The sequence below is a fragment of the Ambystoma mexicanum genome, chromosome 11, assembly GCF_040938575.1.
Source record: "Ambystoma mexicanum isolate Mex_15411 chromosome 11, UKY_AmexF1_1, whole genome shotgun sequence".
NCBI classification, from domain to species: Eukaryota; Metazoa; Chordata; class Amphibia; order Caudata; family Ambystomatidae; genus Ambystoma; species Ambystoma mexicanum.
In genome coordinates, this window is record NC_090934.1 from 972,218,257 (window position 1) to 972,234,301 (window position 16,045).

Genomic DNA, 16,045 nt, shown 5'->3' on the forward strand with positions numbered 1-16,045 from the left:
GACCATGATTGACTGCAGAGTCCCTCAGGGTTACTGCACCTCCCTCACTTTGTACAATCTCTTCACTCTGCCTCGCTTCAATAAATTGGACAATCTTGGCATAGCCTTCGCCAACTATGCCGATGATACACAAGTACTCTTTCCTCTCACCGGCACATACGAAAGAGACGCAGAAACACTATGTAAAACATATGCCACCATCCACGTCTGGATGGCAGCTAACGGTCATGACTCAATGGGGACAAAACCGAAATACTCATTGTAGGCCCTAAGGAAACACTTAACAAACTAGACAAACAGTACAACTCCTTTATCATAGAAAACACCCAAATCCCTGTTTTGACAGCTGTCAAAACCCTTGGGGTGTACATTGACTCCACTCTCTCAATGACACGCCAAGTTAGCGCCATTGCTTCGTCAGCTGCATTCACAACCAAACTAATCAATGTGGTCAAACTGTACCTTTCCACGCGTAACTGCTTCTTCATTGCTAGAGCCATCATTGGAACCAAATTAGGCTACTGCAACGTTTTATATGCCAGCACCTCGTCCAAAAATCTCTGTAGATTACAAATCATTCAGAATAATGCTCTTATGGCTGCCCTCAGCATTCCCAAAAGAGAGCACATCTCCCACGCCATACAAGAGGCTCATTGGCACCCGGTCAAAGAACGGATACTATTCAAGACTCTAGCCATAACTTACAAATGCCTCTCACTCACAGGCCCCCCCTTATCTCGCGGAAAAAGTAATCAGAGCTACCTCCTGCAGACCCAAGAGGTCATATCACTCTAATCAGCTTAAAGTGCCCACCTTCAAAAGGGCCAAAGCGGGATGTGCAAGCTTCACTTTCCTTGCTCCCAAACACTGGAATGCCTTCCCCACAACCTTTCGAAATGAGAACTCTCACCTAGCACTCCGAAAATCTCTCAAAACTGAGCACTTCAGATAACTCACCCTAGCACTTACTTCCCACTCCTGCCTCCCTCACAGGGTAGGTTTCCTTACATCTGAAGGGCTTTCTGTTTTTTACCTCAACCTTTGAGCCTGTATCTATGCCTTCTCTTCTGTTTTCCTGCCGATGTAACATTCACCTGTCTGGCATTAGGTTCTATGTAACTAAGAACCACGGACAGACACGCTTGTCTATTCTCTTTGTAACTGAGTAAGCACCGCTGTAAAAGCGCCACTATGCCCAAGGGCCGCTTTGTGCGCTTTATGAATTCAAATAAATAAATAAATATGTGTATTTCTACAGGATGCCTTCTGCAGGGCGTTCGCCCACCGTATACATTTACCTTCCTTTTCACCCATGCTGCTGAACGTCACCTCTGGCTATGGTGATAAACATGGCACCAACCCCGATTTTGTAGTTACAGCAATACACAATACCACCTCTACTCTTTCTGTTCATGCTAGATGGACTTGAATACTCTTCTTCATGGAAGCAGAAAAAAATTAAATAGTTTTCCGAACAAAACACTGACCTCGTGCCTGCAGTCAGGATGGAGGAATTTCCCAGTTTTGACGCAATCATTGCAAAGTAGGTAATGTAGCTGTCCCCTTCCAAAGATGCTGGTGGATGGACCGATTGCTCTGTGAATGTGTTGCTGTCCCCTCCTTCAAAGGTAACATATTCAGCTCCCAGTTTCTTCTGCAGTTTGCTCACTGTATCCAGATACCAGGTAACTGCTGCTTCACAAGTGACATTCAGCCGGACAGAAAATTGTCCCTTCCACTTGGTTAAGAGAGGTGCCTGCAAAAGGTAAGAGAGGAAGATACTTGCAATGAATAGCGGATCTTGTGAAACTACTGATTTAATCTTGGTCGAATAGCTTTGCTTTCAATAGTGATTTACAGGACAATTTACATTACAAAGCCGCCATTTTGTCAAGTCGACAGCACTGTACTATACAGTGAAGTACCCATTTTTAAAAAGTGTCATACTAGCCTGTGCACTTTTGCAATCATTTCTATTCATAGCTATATATTTTACATGGTTGACATGATAACAAAATAAAAACATAATAAGCAGTAAAGGTATTTTATGTAATAAAAATGTGCCTTTTGCTTTAATATATCTACAATGCTGCTACTGATTCTGAGTGATGCAGAGAGACACATTCACTTGCCTGCGGTCTGTGGTACTAGTCCTGCCCTAAAGGACCATTCTAAAATACACATCAACAGAGGGTACAGGTAAAGGCGGCTAGATTGTGCCTGAATTTGGAGAAACAAGAACAATTAAAACAAACTGCCCAAAGTCATCCCATTTGTCCCTGCTTTAGTAAAGCCATAGTCAGTGGCACAGGCTATCTTCGGATACGGGGCCTCAATATGACCCACTCAGAAGTCTGGTGATTGCGTCTACAGTAAAGAAACAAATGGACACTTAGGGGGTCATTCTGAGTTGGGCGGTAAGGGATACCGGGCACTGGTAAGGAGACCGGTGCCGGTAATCCCTTACCGCCCAATTCCGAGGTCCCTTAGCAGGAACCGTAAAGGACATGTGGTCTGACCACACGTTCTTTACGGGACCCGTTAAGGGACATTGGAGCTAATAACGGGCCCGCAATTAGCGGGCCTATTATTAGCGCCTTCCCATTGAGCCCTATGGCGGCTCAAATGGGAATGGGGAATGGCATTTGGAATGAGGACTTACCGGAATGTCCCGGTAAATCCCCTCTCCACCAGACCGGACCAGACATGATTTTGGAGGCAGCCATGGCGCTAATAGCGCCATGGCTACCTCCAAAGTCGTAATGAGGCCCTAAACCCCTGAATTTGCACAACAAGAGAGGACCAGCGAGTTCTGGTAGCAGGTTAAAGAGAGATTAGCTAAGGTTAGCAAATGCGGAGCAAAATTATATAGCAAGATAACCATAGTAGGCTATATTAGTGGTCTTGATGCATTATCAGTGGCTTTTACTACTAGTAATGTGCAAATTTGTGTGGTCAAAAGTCAGTTATATATGGATTTACAGGTGTTGTCTACTCAAATTCCTTTCAAATTTCCAATTCTCCAGGACCAGCAAATCACCCATCATACTTTATGGCTATCCAATAGTCCTATATTTTAAAATACTATCTGTGCACGCATAAAATACATTGTTTGGAAGCAGATCTCAGTATCACGGGCAGTAAAACCACATGAAGGATCATAAAAACCAAATATGTGTTTCTCACCAGGGATGTTCCCTGTCGTTCAATGAGAGGTAATTTTAGTAGTTTCATGGATCAGGAGTAGCATTGAAACTAAGAACATTTTCATTTGACCAATATTAGGATTTTGCTCAGCATGTTGTGATGCATAGTTACATTTATCAATTAAAAATAAGTGATCCCATAATCATCTCAAGAGTATGCAAATACATGTAAATAATTAACTAAATATTACTTGCAGGCTGACCTCTTTCTGAACATTCTTACAGGTAATGGCAACCATCTCTTGGCATTCTCAATCAATAACATTGTGGAATCTGCAAACAGAATTATCAGTGCCTCATGACGCGTCGCCCACAGGGAATATACTCTAAATGAAACGTAAACAGCTGTCAACAGTTGCAACCCCTGGGCAATGACAAGATTGTACATATGAGACGCCACACAGTCTATGCCACCCGTGAATGCAGGTAAATGAATATGATGGGATAAGAATATCTGTCATGGATCGATTCCCCAAGCGTAGATTACATGCATGATGTCTAGTACATGTGAGAGCCCAAGGTTTTATTATTTTTCTTTAAATCATTGCAGACACTTGTTAGGGTATTCCCTCACCACTGGCTAAAGCCAAAACTTGGCCCCAAGAGTCCAACCAGGCACATGCACTACAAAGAATGCGAAGATCAGCATTTTCTGAGACTCTCAGGGATCGTGGTTGAAGGCCATCCATCCGCAATCTTTGGATCGTCAGCGTAATGAGCTCCAGAAACAAAAGTGGTATTTCCACAGTATTACAAGTGGAAATACAGCTAAAATACCACAGAAAATCGCTGGTAATTCAGCCAAAAACACAGTGCAGTTATCTCCAACTAAAAGGCGCAAGTAGATGGTGATGGAAATCAAGTCACAGGTGCACCCACTCCACTCAGAAGGAGTACATAAGGCCCACACCTGACGCAAACACACATCCAAGCAACATGCAGCCACAACAAGATGTGAACTATGGGATCCACAACCTGCTACTATTAATTGAGCTACATGCAAGGCCTCAATAGGGAAAGAAACAGGCACCACAAAGGAGCAGGAGACAAGTGCTGTGGAGGACACCCATACCACGTGTCCACCTGTCTCCTTGGTCACTGATGGACAACAAATTAGTGACACTATCAATTGGACTGGCACATAATTGCATACCTGCTGACCTGATCGAGGCTGATCTCCAGAGTCGCATCACCATCAGTAGTGCCACACCCCAGCCCAGGTAAAGCTTGTGTCTGTCATACACTTCTGTACCACGGGCAGATTCCAGTACACTGTGGGGACGTTGCCTGGGATGTCCCAGTCAACATTCTCAAAGCTACTGGAGCAAGTCTTGGATGCGCTCATGAGGCATGCCCATCAGCACATCTCCATGCCCACCACCCAGGCACAGTTGCACGCAGCCAAAGCACGTTTCAACGCCATTTACCAGTGCCCCGATATCATGACGGCACTGGACTGCACACATGTGGCATTAGTGGCTCCATAGGCAGTGGAGCAGGCATACCGGAACAGGAAACAGTTTAATTCCCTGAACACTCATGACATTTGAAGCTAATCGCACAATCAGCCACTGCTACACCCAATTCCCAGGTGCCACACATGATGCCATGATACTGTGAAACAGCACGCTCCCAGCTTACATAAACACAGATAAGGAGGTTAGTGTACCTGGCTTGTGGGTAAGTAGGTAACCTGACAATAATATGGCACAGTGACACACATGGAGACCGGACGGAATGAGAACAATTCTGAGCAAACTACAAGTTCCATAATGCAACCCCAATAATACAAAGAAAAGGCAATGGCCCATGACTGACTTCCTGCAGTCCACATAGAGACTCTACAGGACATCCAGTCATGCATGGAAGCAAACAAACAATTAGCTACATCAAGCAAGGCCCCTGTCTAATCCAATAAGCCATTCCCTGCCAATGCATGGTCATAGGGCAGTACAAGGCCTAGCGCTATCACCATAGTGTCAACTGCACGGCTGATGTCAGTGCATAGAAAGACAAATGCGGAATGATGCGGCACACACTGAATGACTGCAAGTGCACTCTGTAGGCCAATGCCCTTCCACCCCAATTGATGCACAGTGCGTAATCCACATGCATAGATGAGCACACATAAGCCACCAGCACAATAGGACAATATACATGTACCTCAAAACACAAACGCAATGTCAAACACTGTACATCCTATTTCTTGTAGGTGACTCAGGCTATCTGCAGTTACCCTGGAGGATGAAACTTGTGATGAACCCTATTACACCGCAAGAGATAGTCTATAATGAGGCACGCAGGAGGACCATGACATGCATTGTGTGCACATTCGGACTGCTAAAGGCAAGATTCAGGTGCATCCACCAGACACGGTGTGCACTCACATACAGCCCTGTGAAAGTTGGTAAAACCGTCATGATATGCACAACATGTGTATACGATAGAACATTCAAATGCCTCCAGATAAGGAATATCACTCCTTGCCTCTGATTACACAGACGTAACAGGTGACAGCAGGGCACATCAGGACATATGTGGGGAGGTGAGGGAAGGATGCATTGTACACCAACACCTCATGGACAGCTATTTTTGATTCCACACATTTGCACCTCTCACGCTACTATGATAATTACCTGAATGGACATACATCACTACCATTGAATAAACACTGTAAACCTTGACTCAACAGTGATTTAATCTACATTGAAACACCCTCATCCCCAACACCATCATTCACCCCAGATCCTCATCCCCAGCACCATCACCCACCCCACACCCTCATCACCAACACCATCGCCCACTGCACACCCTTATCCCCAACACAATCATGCACATACACCCTAATGCCCAACACCTCTGTGGTCTCCAGTCTGTCTCATCAAGAGTCCACTATCTCTTCCTCTTGTTCCATTTTTGTGTCGGCATGGGAGCACGAGTTGTCATCGGTATGGGTGGCTGACACAGAACTTGCAGTCTTACTGTCCCAAAGGTGCTGCATTGTCATGTTAATGGCCCTGGCCTCAAGTGAGGCTGAGATTTGTTCTGCCAGCTCCCTCACTCTCTGACTGACGAGGGTATTACTGGCACTTGACGTGACTGCACACCGACACAGATGGTCAAGGGAAGTGGCCACCCCCTGGAGGCTCCCAGAACTGCATCGCCTGCAAATGTCCCCACTGCTCCTGGGCAATGGAATGCATTTCCCCCTGATGTTGCTCATTTTGGTCGAGGTGCTTCCATATGGCTTTGAACGTGAGGTCCTGGACTGCCCCAGGAGATGGTTGGGGGCCCATTTATGCCCGGCCTGCTTGCTCCCTGTCGCTGTGTCCATGGTCATCCGTGTCCTCAGAGTGGGCAAAACGGAGGGCACGGCGAGGTGACAAGGGGTGGGGGGAGGACCACATGGGTAATATGCTGGGCATGGGGGAGGATTCAGTGGACAACTGCCTCGAAGGGGAAGCTGCAGGACTTGAGTCAGTGGAGGCAGACTCTGGTTGCACAGTGGCAGCATGTGGAGTGGGCTAGGCCCGTGCTTGCATGTGGTCGGCACTTGGGCGGGTCTGTTGGTCCCCTGAGTGCCCAGCAGTGGCAGAGGGTGCCTCAGTTGTGGGTGGTGCAGCAGCATCCATCATGGCCGGGGTTGGCGATGCAATTATGGCCGATTTGCCATTGTGCATGGAGGTGGTTGATGTAATGCCCTTGGCCTTGGGTGTTTTGTGGACAGCCCCCTTCCTGGTAGAAGCATAGCCTGTGGCCTTCTTCCTGCGTGCCGGAGGTACCGGGACCTTCAAAGGGGTCCTGGTTGCCTTGTGTTCCTGTTGGGAGACACGAAGTGAGCATCAATACCTTGATGACCATGTGTAAGGTGTGCTGTCATGTAGTGTTGTATGTACCATGGTGTTACAGGGTGCTAGGGCTCCATGGGGGCATACATTATGTGGCAGACAGTATGGAGGTTTACTGTCTTGATTGATGTGCATGCATATGGCTAGTGTGGGAGTTGTGCCCTGCTTGGACTGTGGAGTCATGTGCATCACTGAGGTACAGGGTCATTTGCCCATGTAAGTCAGGACCAATATTGCTTGCGTACCCTGTCATTCTGTCAGCTGTGTGGTGCTCTGCCAGTTTTGGTGGTGTGATTGTGACATTAGGTGGGTCTTCATGGGGGCCTTGAAGCTACAGATCTGTTGCAGTAGTTGTTTGTGGCAGACGCCTTGTGGTGTTAATTGCTTGACATGCGCTACGTGTTTGGAGCCAGTTTGGATGATGGGTCTGTACATGGGTGATGCGTGCGCCGGGAAGGGGTGGTGGTGATATGTGATGCAAATGGGTGACAGTCCTGGTTAGTTGCAGTTCCATGGTAATTGTGTCATACATCATGCCATCAACATCGTACTTGGTGGGTGTGGTGAGAAACCTGAAGGTATCTCACCTGCTTTTGCCTGGGAATCTATCATCCAGGTGGCCAGGACACCGCCATCACTTTTGGATCCAGTTCCTGGGTATGGGACAGTGCCAGGAGGATCACCTGGATGAGGGGTCCTCCGGGAGTGGAAGTGAGACACTGGATGGTGAGACGCAGTATCCCCTTTCCTGTAACACCTTTTCTGCATCCTACCAGGTAGGATATTTAGGAACTCAACCCCTCCCCCCTTTCTGACACACTTTCTCACGGACAACTCACCGTGAGCGACAACGGACTAACACCAGAGCCGTATACCTGACATGTCCCAACACCATAGACCTGCAAGGTCAGGCAATTACGGATTATTACACACACCTGACTTCCATCACACTTCCCCAAACAGATAAAAGCGCAATCTGAGCCAGGCAAACCACACAAGGAAACAGCAGTTCCAAGATGGCAGTTTAATACAACGGGAAAGATGGCGAGACAAGGAGGGAAGTACATGTCACCTCTAAAGACTGTTACTTTCATAAGCCTTGGAAAGTAAGAAACCGAAGACCAGGAACTAAGACTGATCAAACCTGCACAGTGTGTCGGAGGTACCAAGAGCTCTCCCGCGTCGATAACCAAGGTGGGGAGGAGTGATTGCCAGCGTGATACAGTCCTTGGCTCCTACAACAAAGCGGCGTCAGAAAAGACAGCACAGCCGGAGGAGTCGGAGAGACTGATACCAAACCGGCTTATGTTTTGAACCAAGGTTGCAAGCATCGACTTTGTATAAAGAGAACAGTGTGTGAGCCTTTGGTGATGAGCGATGCAAGTATAATTGGAACCAAAGAAGTTGAACTTTGTGATTAAACTTTGGGAGGAAAGATACCATGCACAGAGTGGTCTGACGCCACATGGGCACTCATTCGAAGGTCTCTGTTAGGTTTCCAACTGATGCTCAATGTGAGAAAAGGAATATTGAGATCGAAGTGGTCATGCAACTGGTCTTGCTAAATCCCGTGCACATTCAAAAGTATTCTATACTTTAAAGTATATCGCAATTGGTCCAAGACCGGCTGAGGGAGACCAATTGAACATTGTTTGCAAAGGGGATCTGAGCCCGGAAGAGTGGGATCCACGTTGAACTTTTGTTTTGAAAGGGATCTGAGCCCAGCTAAAGGGATCCAAGGAAAAGATTGTTTACCTGTTGTTTTTGTGTACCACAAGCCCTCTGAGTCAAGAGACATGCAAGAAGTAAAGAGACTTGGACACAGGAGATCCTGAACTGTGAAAATAGAAATGTATCCTCGTGCCGTAGAAGCCAGAGTGTGTGCTTGGCTTCAGTGAACCACCTTGCCCCGTGCTGAAAACGTGGGGAAGGGAGACCAACGTGTCAGGATCCGGAAGAGGCAGCGCCAGCACACTAATAACATGACCTGGCGTTTAACTTGGCGCCAGGGTCAACAGCGCACACGCCGTCAAAAAACTACCAGACCCATCCGGCCTTGCGCTCCATCTAGACATGAAACACCGCCTACGAGCGTCTCAAGCCTCGATCCGAACCTACTTAGGCCATGCCCCCCCCTAAACTCGCTGCTCCTAAACTGTCTTTCACGGTAGAAGCATTTGTTTTTCCTGTCCTGCTATTCATTGCCCGGATACCCTGGTGTTTTTGACTCATGCTCCTCCTTTTTTACCCTGATTTTGGATTACGTTTCTGTGCTTTGACTTAGCTGCCTTCTTGGTGCTGGAATACGGACTGCTACTGTTTTTGCCTCGAGTGCAGCCTTTGATGTCTGTTTACCTATTCCCACTCCATGTGCAAGTGTTCCTTTTTTCCTGTCCAGGAACCGTTGGTACTCTGTGTTTTCTGGCGCTGAAAACGGAATTGTTCTACGCTCACCTCTCCGACTCAAATTATCGACGAGCCTGAACACACTGTGACCGACATCCTTTTCATGTCTACAACATTTGTTGCCCACACTCGCCTTGTAATCCTCCAGTGCTTATTCACCTTCTGACCCCTGTATTCCCGCACTTCCTTCTCAGGACGCTCCGGGCAATGAATAGCAGGACAGGAAAAACGCTCTGAAGAATTCTATTGAGGTACGGGTTGTTCTCGTTGAATTCTACTTGGGACACTACGCTGATTAAACACTACAGGAAAGTAGAAAAGTAAAGGACGCTCTGCTGGTTCTACGGTGCCTCCTGTGGAACAAAGGACGCTCTGCTGGTTCTTCGGTGCCTCTTAGCCGTGCCCTCATTCCATTCGGGTCAGGGTCCTCTCTATGGAACATTGCTAACTACAAGGACGCCCCGCTGATCCCTTTGTGCCTATTTTGGACTTATCTCATAGTGTGCCCTTGTTTTGTCCAGAACATCAGTGACTTTTCTTCTGGAACTCCCATCAGACCTTTCTTGGGATTTCAGCTTGTGTCATTACATAAGTAGGTACATAACCCATCTGAGGACATTCACAGGTAAGCCCGGGGAAGTTGAGGGGGTGGGAGATTGGCAATTCTGCCAGACAACCGTGTGTAACAGTTGCCTTGTTTCTTCTCCCTTCTAGCTCTACTGTTATGTCCCGCCTATATGCCTGAGCCCTCAACCTGACAGGTTATACTACCCTGCAGGCGGTGCTCTCAGGAAGAAAGTCTAAATTCTTCTGTGGCAATACCTAGAAGTACTCACCTAGACCCTAGGCGGATCCTGTGGAGCACAACAGATTTAGGAGCCCAATTGGTACCTTGCTGTCCCTAATGGAACAAGCAGCCGATCCTCTGACTGCAGTCATGCAGGCATTCTCCTCGCTCCGTACAGAAATGGCAACGGCACATGCATCCTTGCACCAACGTATGGATGTCATGCAGAGCTTTGTACAATCCCTGCCTGTGGATGAGGTGTTTGGAGATGCTCCGGCTGCATCAGCACCTACCCCTCCTGTGCCTCAATCCAGTCCAGCCCCGGTTGTGCTCCCGGGTCCTTTCCCCTTGACCCCTCCAGAAAGGTTTACGGGACCCTAAAACCTACAGGACCTTCATAAATCAATGCCGACTGCACTTTTTGTGCTGCCCTTTGGCGTTTCCTAATGCTACAACCAACGCCACCTTCATGCTCTCACATTTGGGAGGCACGGCGGCCGCATGGGCCAATCCATTACTGGAAGCTGATGACCCAGTATTATATGATTTCGATGCCCTATTAACTGCAATGAATCGGGTCTTTGATGCTAGGTATAAAGCACAAGCTTCCAATCTCGAATTTCTGGCCTTAACCCAAGGGAAACAATCTTTATTGCCTTACCTTGCTCGCTTCAATCAATTAGCTGCTGAGACCTCCTGGCCCGAGTCAAAGAAAGCAGCGGTCTTCTATAAAAGTCTTTCCGACAAACTCAAAGATGCCCCCGGTTGTACCGTCTGTTCCATCTGTTTTTTCTGACCTTGTGGATTTGGTATTACAGGTAGATGTTCGCCTACAACAAAGACGTGGGGAGCATCGTACTCCTGATTTCCGGTCCGACAAACACGAGACAAAGGCGATGTCTCCCTCTTCAGACGTGGAACCTATGAAGATTGGGGCTGTTAGAGGTCCCCTCATGAAAGAAGAGAGGGAAAGACGCATCCAGAACAGTCTGTTTCTATTGTGGACAAACCTGCCATTTTATTTGTGCCTGTCCAAAACGCCCCATTAAGCGGGTGAAATATTTATAGCTCCACCTCAAAGGCAAAGTATTCCACTAAATACAATTCCTGTGAATATTACAGTATAAAATAGATAAATGTTAGCTGAAGCATAGTTTGTCTCTAGTTAGCAAAAAAACGGTGTTGTACCGTATCTGATTAACAAGAACGGTAAAGTACCGTTGTGCTTTTAGTCTTTGCAGTGCTAGTGTTGATTTTTGCATATCTATTTTATACTATTATATTCACAGGAATTGTATTTAGTGGAATACTTTGCCTTTGAAGTGGAGCTATAAATATTTCACTCGCTTACTGAACGCTAGTGGAAAGACACAGTGGGAAACCACAGGAATCAGAACTTCTTGGGTCTGAGTTTACAACAACATTGAAGTTTGCTCCCCATTTATGAAATAACAGTAGCATACTGAGGGAGCTCAGAGATTGTGTTTTTAACAATGCTGTTTGTCTATGTTTTTAAGCATTATTTACTTTTTTAATTTTTAAAATCATGGTGTTGTTGTTTTATATGTTGTAGCACTGATAAAGCCTTTGAATAAGTCTACTAATCCTGAAGAAGACATTGACCAATGGTTCTGTAAAATCTGGCCAATTGATGTCAAGTCGAAACTATACAAAAGGAAATCCAATGATGAGGGGAATACTACTAGAATAATCTTGGATATTTATAGTTGATACACAATGGTGGACTGTCAAAGTAGGAATATTACTACTGTAAAAGTTATTTAGAATGTTTCTATACAAACTAGATTTTAATTGTGAAGACGAATGGTGGAATGGGGGCGTGGCCTAGCAGCCATGGAATAGGCTGCTTGCTCCGTGAGCTCCTTATCCGAAAAATGATCCGTATGGGCGCATGCCTAAAAAACACTTATTCCAGCAATAGAAAAGCGGATGGCTGCAATCGGAAAGTGAGCGAAATCCAACGCGCTTACTCCCTTGACAATTGATGTGCAATATCTGGAGTTATTTGGCTTGCAATTGCTGATTGAGGACAAAGAGCTGCCCGCAAGATGGCGGCGAGCTCACAACAAAGGAGCCTCTGTGAGCACTGATCGGCTCTTTTGGAATGCACTGAAGCGGATTGCAAGGCGCCTGGAGCCTTACTGAGAGCGCACAACTGGAAGCCCACATACCGGGCGGACGGAGCGGCCCTCATGTGCCGCAGGGACAGCTGGTGAGAGGGCGGCTGCACGACCATCGGAGGACTGTGAACACGAGCGGGTGAGGCGCGCTGCCCCTCAGGCGGCGGACGTGGCGGACGGTGGACATACGGGACCGCACTGTGCAGCAGATAGAGCACACGGGCACTGCCGTTGCCCGACAGCGTGTCATGAAGACACATGGATGTTGTGAAACACAGCCGTGCAGAATGGAGTGATATCCCCCTCATAGCCGATGGGTTCTACGCCAACAAAGTAGCAAGCTTGGATCATGATGCGGCAGTGAGAGCGGCATAGAGGCATACAAATGTAAAGGGGATGCAAGTCATTTAAACAACACAGACTCCCCCAGCTGTAGACAAGGGAGGTGGTTTGGAGTATGGCCTTGTGTGAGTGATACTTGTAGTCCCCCATGACAGGCGACCCATCACATTAAAAGTGCAGGGGGGTATGAGTGGCCGGCGGCAAAGATGATGGGCAAACTGCAGTGAAGAGGTCAGGCAACAACAGATTGCCGGTAGCACCAGAAGCAGTGGGTAAATGGACCTGGAAGCCACAGCGCACACATAGCAAACGCACGTGCACTGCGGAGGGTGTGGTCCTGTGTGTTATGGGCAGCGTGGTAACGCCTGCGCACGGGACGCAAAGATCAACGCGCTGGGGCATTACTACACAGGCTAAGCGGAACGGATTACAGCTTCCATAGTGGAGATTGGGCATTGATTGAGCGCAGGTGCGCACAGAGTGCACAAGCAACATTCGGCAATCAGGGCTGCCTAGCGGGATAACAGCAGCGAATCCCAGCACAGTGGTGCCTGGACTGACCACATCACGCGCCTGAGTGTTGCCCCACCCGGGGCCTGGACAATAAGCGGACAACGGAGTTGAGGCGCTACGGGGTCACTGTGAGGACCGAGCAGACTGTGTGCACGACAGTGTACGACAAGCATCAAAGCGGCCCAACATTCCTGGCACACACAGGGACACTTGGCACAGAACATAAAGACAAAAGGAGTGGATGGTGAAGCACGCAACATATTTATAGGACCACGCTCGGAACCCTTCTTTGCCGTGACGGTTGTGTTAACGAGATCCATGAGAAGAAAGTCATACGTGGGAGGCTACAGTCCATTTGAATAATAGCTGCATGGGCTATAGTGAATGGAAGAAAGAAGATAGAGACCCCAACGGTTGAGAGTATTGGATGAGCCCTAAAGATTGCACTATGTCTGTGAAAGGACTAAGAGCCAAGACTAAACAACCCACAATGGAGGTCTTCGCAAAAACGCAGAAAACCCCTGCCACATCGGCGCAGTGCACGGCCGTGACCCCTGTGGGGGACGGCCCAGAGGGAGACAAGCAGCAGATCCTAGATGCCATAGCGGAGTTGAGTACTAAATGGGGCTCGGCAATGGCGGAGCTGCGAACAGCCCTTGGGAATAAGATTGATGTGGTGGGGTCCGAACTTACCTTGTTACGACAAGATGTCAGGGCACTGTCAGAAAGAACGAGCGGCCTGGAGGGGGCAGTCAAGACCAATACAGATGTCAGCACGAGCAACGCAAGGGAGGTTCATTTCCTGAAATAGCAAGTTGCCAATCTCGAGAATCGGGTCGAAGAGGCGGAAGGAAGGGCGAGAACAAATAATATACGGGTGGTCGGCCTGCCGGAGGGAGAAGAAGGCCAGGATCCCACGAACTATGTAGAGAACATGATTCTCCAGGGGATTGGAGCATGCAAGCTTTCGCAGGGGTTCACGGTGGAGCGAGCGCACCGCGCCTTAATGAGGAAACCACGACCTGGGGCTCCACCGAGACCGATCATTCCGAGGATCTTGAACTACAGAGACAGGGAGAAGATCCTGGAATATTTTCATAAAGGCGGAACGATAGAGAGAGCATCCACCAACGTCACGGCGTACCCCGATTACACGATTTTGTTTATGCAGAGACAGAGGTACAGCTAAGTGGCCGTCAAAAGGAGGCTGCGTGCAGGAGGCATCAAATACATGCTTCTGTATCCGGCGAAGTTGAAGGTCTTACACAAGAGCAAAGTGTTCTTTTTCGACACCCCGGAGGATGCGGTAACGTGGTTGGACCTGCAGGGTTGCCCGGAGCAAGAAGCGGATCGCGACCGGCAGGAGCATGACAACTGAAGATCTGGTGCCACGGACATTGGGGGTTAAGTGGGAGGGTGATATGGGTCATTTTGGGGAATTGAAATCGGCTGGACACTGGATAGCAGTCGGGCCTGGTGCTGGACATGGACTGGAATATAGTGGGTAAATTGCAACTGGTAACTGTATAGTATTGATGGAAAGCGCAGTAAATTAGCAAATAGGAGCAATAGGAAGGAGGCAACCTACCCCGGAAATTAGGAGCTAAGCGGCCATTAGGGCGGCTTCACCCTACTGAGTCCTGGGCATAGACTTGTACTAGGCAGGGCTAGATGTGGGGGTGTCTGAGATCCAGGAATGGAGCTGGGCAAGAGTTGGGGAGGGTGTTGGTGGGGAAGGGACGGGTGGGGGGAGGGGAGGGAGGTGGGGAGTTTGGAATGAATTTAGTGTTGGAAGGTGGGGAGGGAGGGGTGTTTGGTGTGTGTGTAGTTAGGGGAAGTTTGAACTGGGGTACGAGCCTATGTAGACGAGAACAGAAGCGAGAAGTGGATTGCACGGCCGGGGTGGGGGTTAGAGCCATAACAAGCCATGGGGGACCTTAAGATAATTATGTGGAATGTCAGGGGTCTAAACAGTTATTTGAAGAGAAATAAGGTTATGCTCTACCTGCGAAGACAAAAGATAGACATTGCGCTATTACAGGAGACTCATTTGACGAAAGAGAGACTGGGTATGATTATGAGGAAGTGGAAAGGAGTGGTGGTGGGCTCAACATACTCGGCTTATGCTAGAGGGGTCCTTATCTGGGTGGCACCGCATGTCCCCTTTCATGTGCTACAGGAAACTGCTGAAACAGACGGGAGAATGGTCATACTCAGGGGATTGGTAGAGAACAGAGAGATAAATATAGTCAACACATACGCACCCAATCAGAATACAGCAACGTATTTCAAAACCCTGAGTGCTAACCTTGGCATGTGCATGGGAAGTGCAGTAATCTGGGGTGGAGATTTTAACTGTGTACTAGACCCCAGGGTGGACAGATCAGATCAGAAGTTAGATCAACCTGCCCCGGCGGCACGTGTGTTACAAACGCTGCTAGATGATTTTGGCCTGGCAGATGTATGGAGAATGAAGCACCCCCAAGAAAAACAGTACTCTCACTATTCTGCCCCACAACAGCTGTTTACTAGACTAGACTATATCTTTGCTACGTCAGGCATAATGATGGAAATGGTGCAGGCGGAATATAAAGCGAGAGTCCTGCCGGACCACTCGCCCTTGGTTGTCGGCTGGCAATACTGCCCTCCAAGAGCAAGGATCCCAACGTGGCGGCTCCGAGCGGAAGCGCTTAAAGATCCTGTGTTCAAAGAAGATATAAGGGAGGAGATCATAAATTATTTTGAGGAGAATACGGGTAGTGTATATTCGGCGTGCACGTTATGGGAGGCCTTTAAAGTGGT

At 48.1% G+C, this 16,045-nt stretch overlaps 1 protein-coding gene across 1 annotated transcript in view; it reads right to left on the bottom strand.

Moving 5' to 3' along the window:
* The window catches only part of LOC138503979 (SITS-binding protein-like), a 945,315-nt gene that overhangs the window by 221,152 nt on the left and 708,118 nt on the right, over window positions 1-16,045 (bottom strand). The window contains exon 6 of the mRNA XM_069624126.1: window positions 1,488-1,756. Coding sequence (XP_069480227.1) covers window positions 1,488-1,756 — 269 coding nt within the window. The remainder of the gene's footprint in view (window positions 1-1,487; window positions 1,757-16,045) is intronic.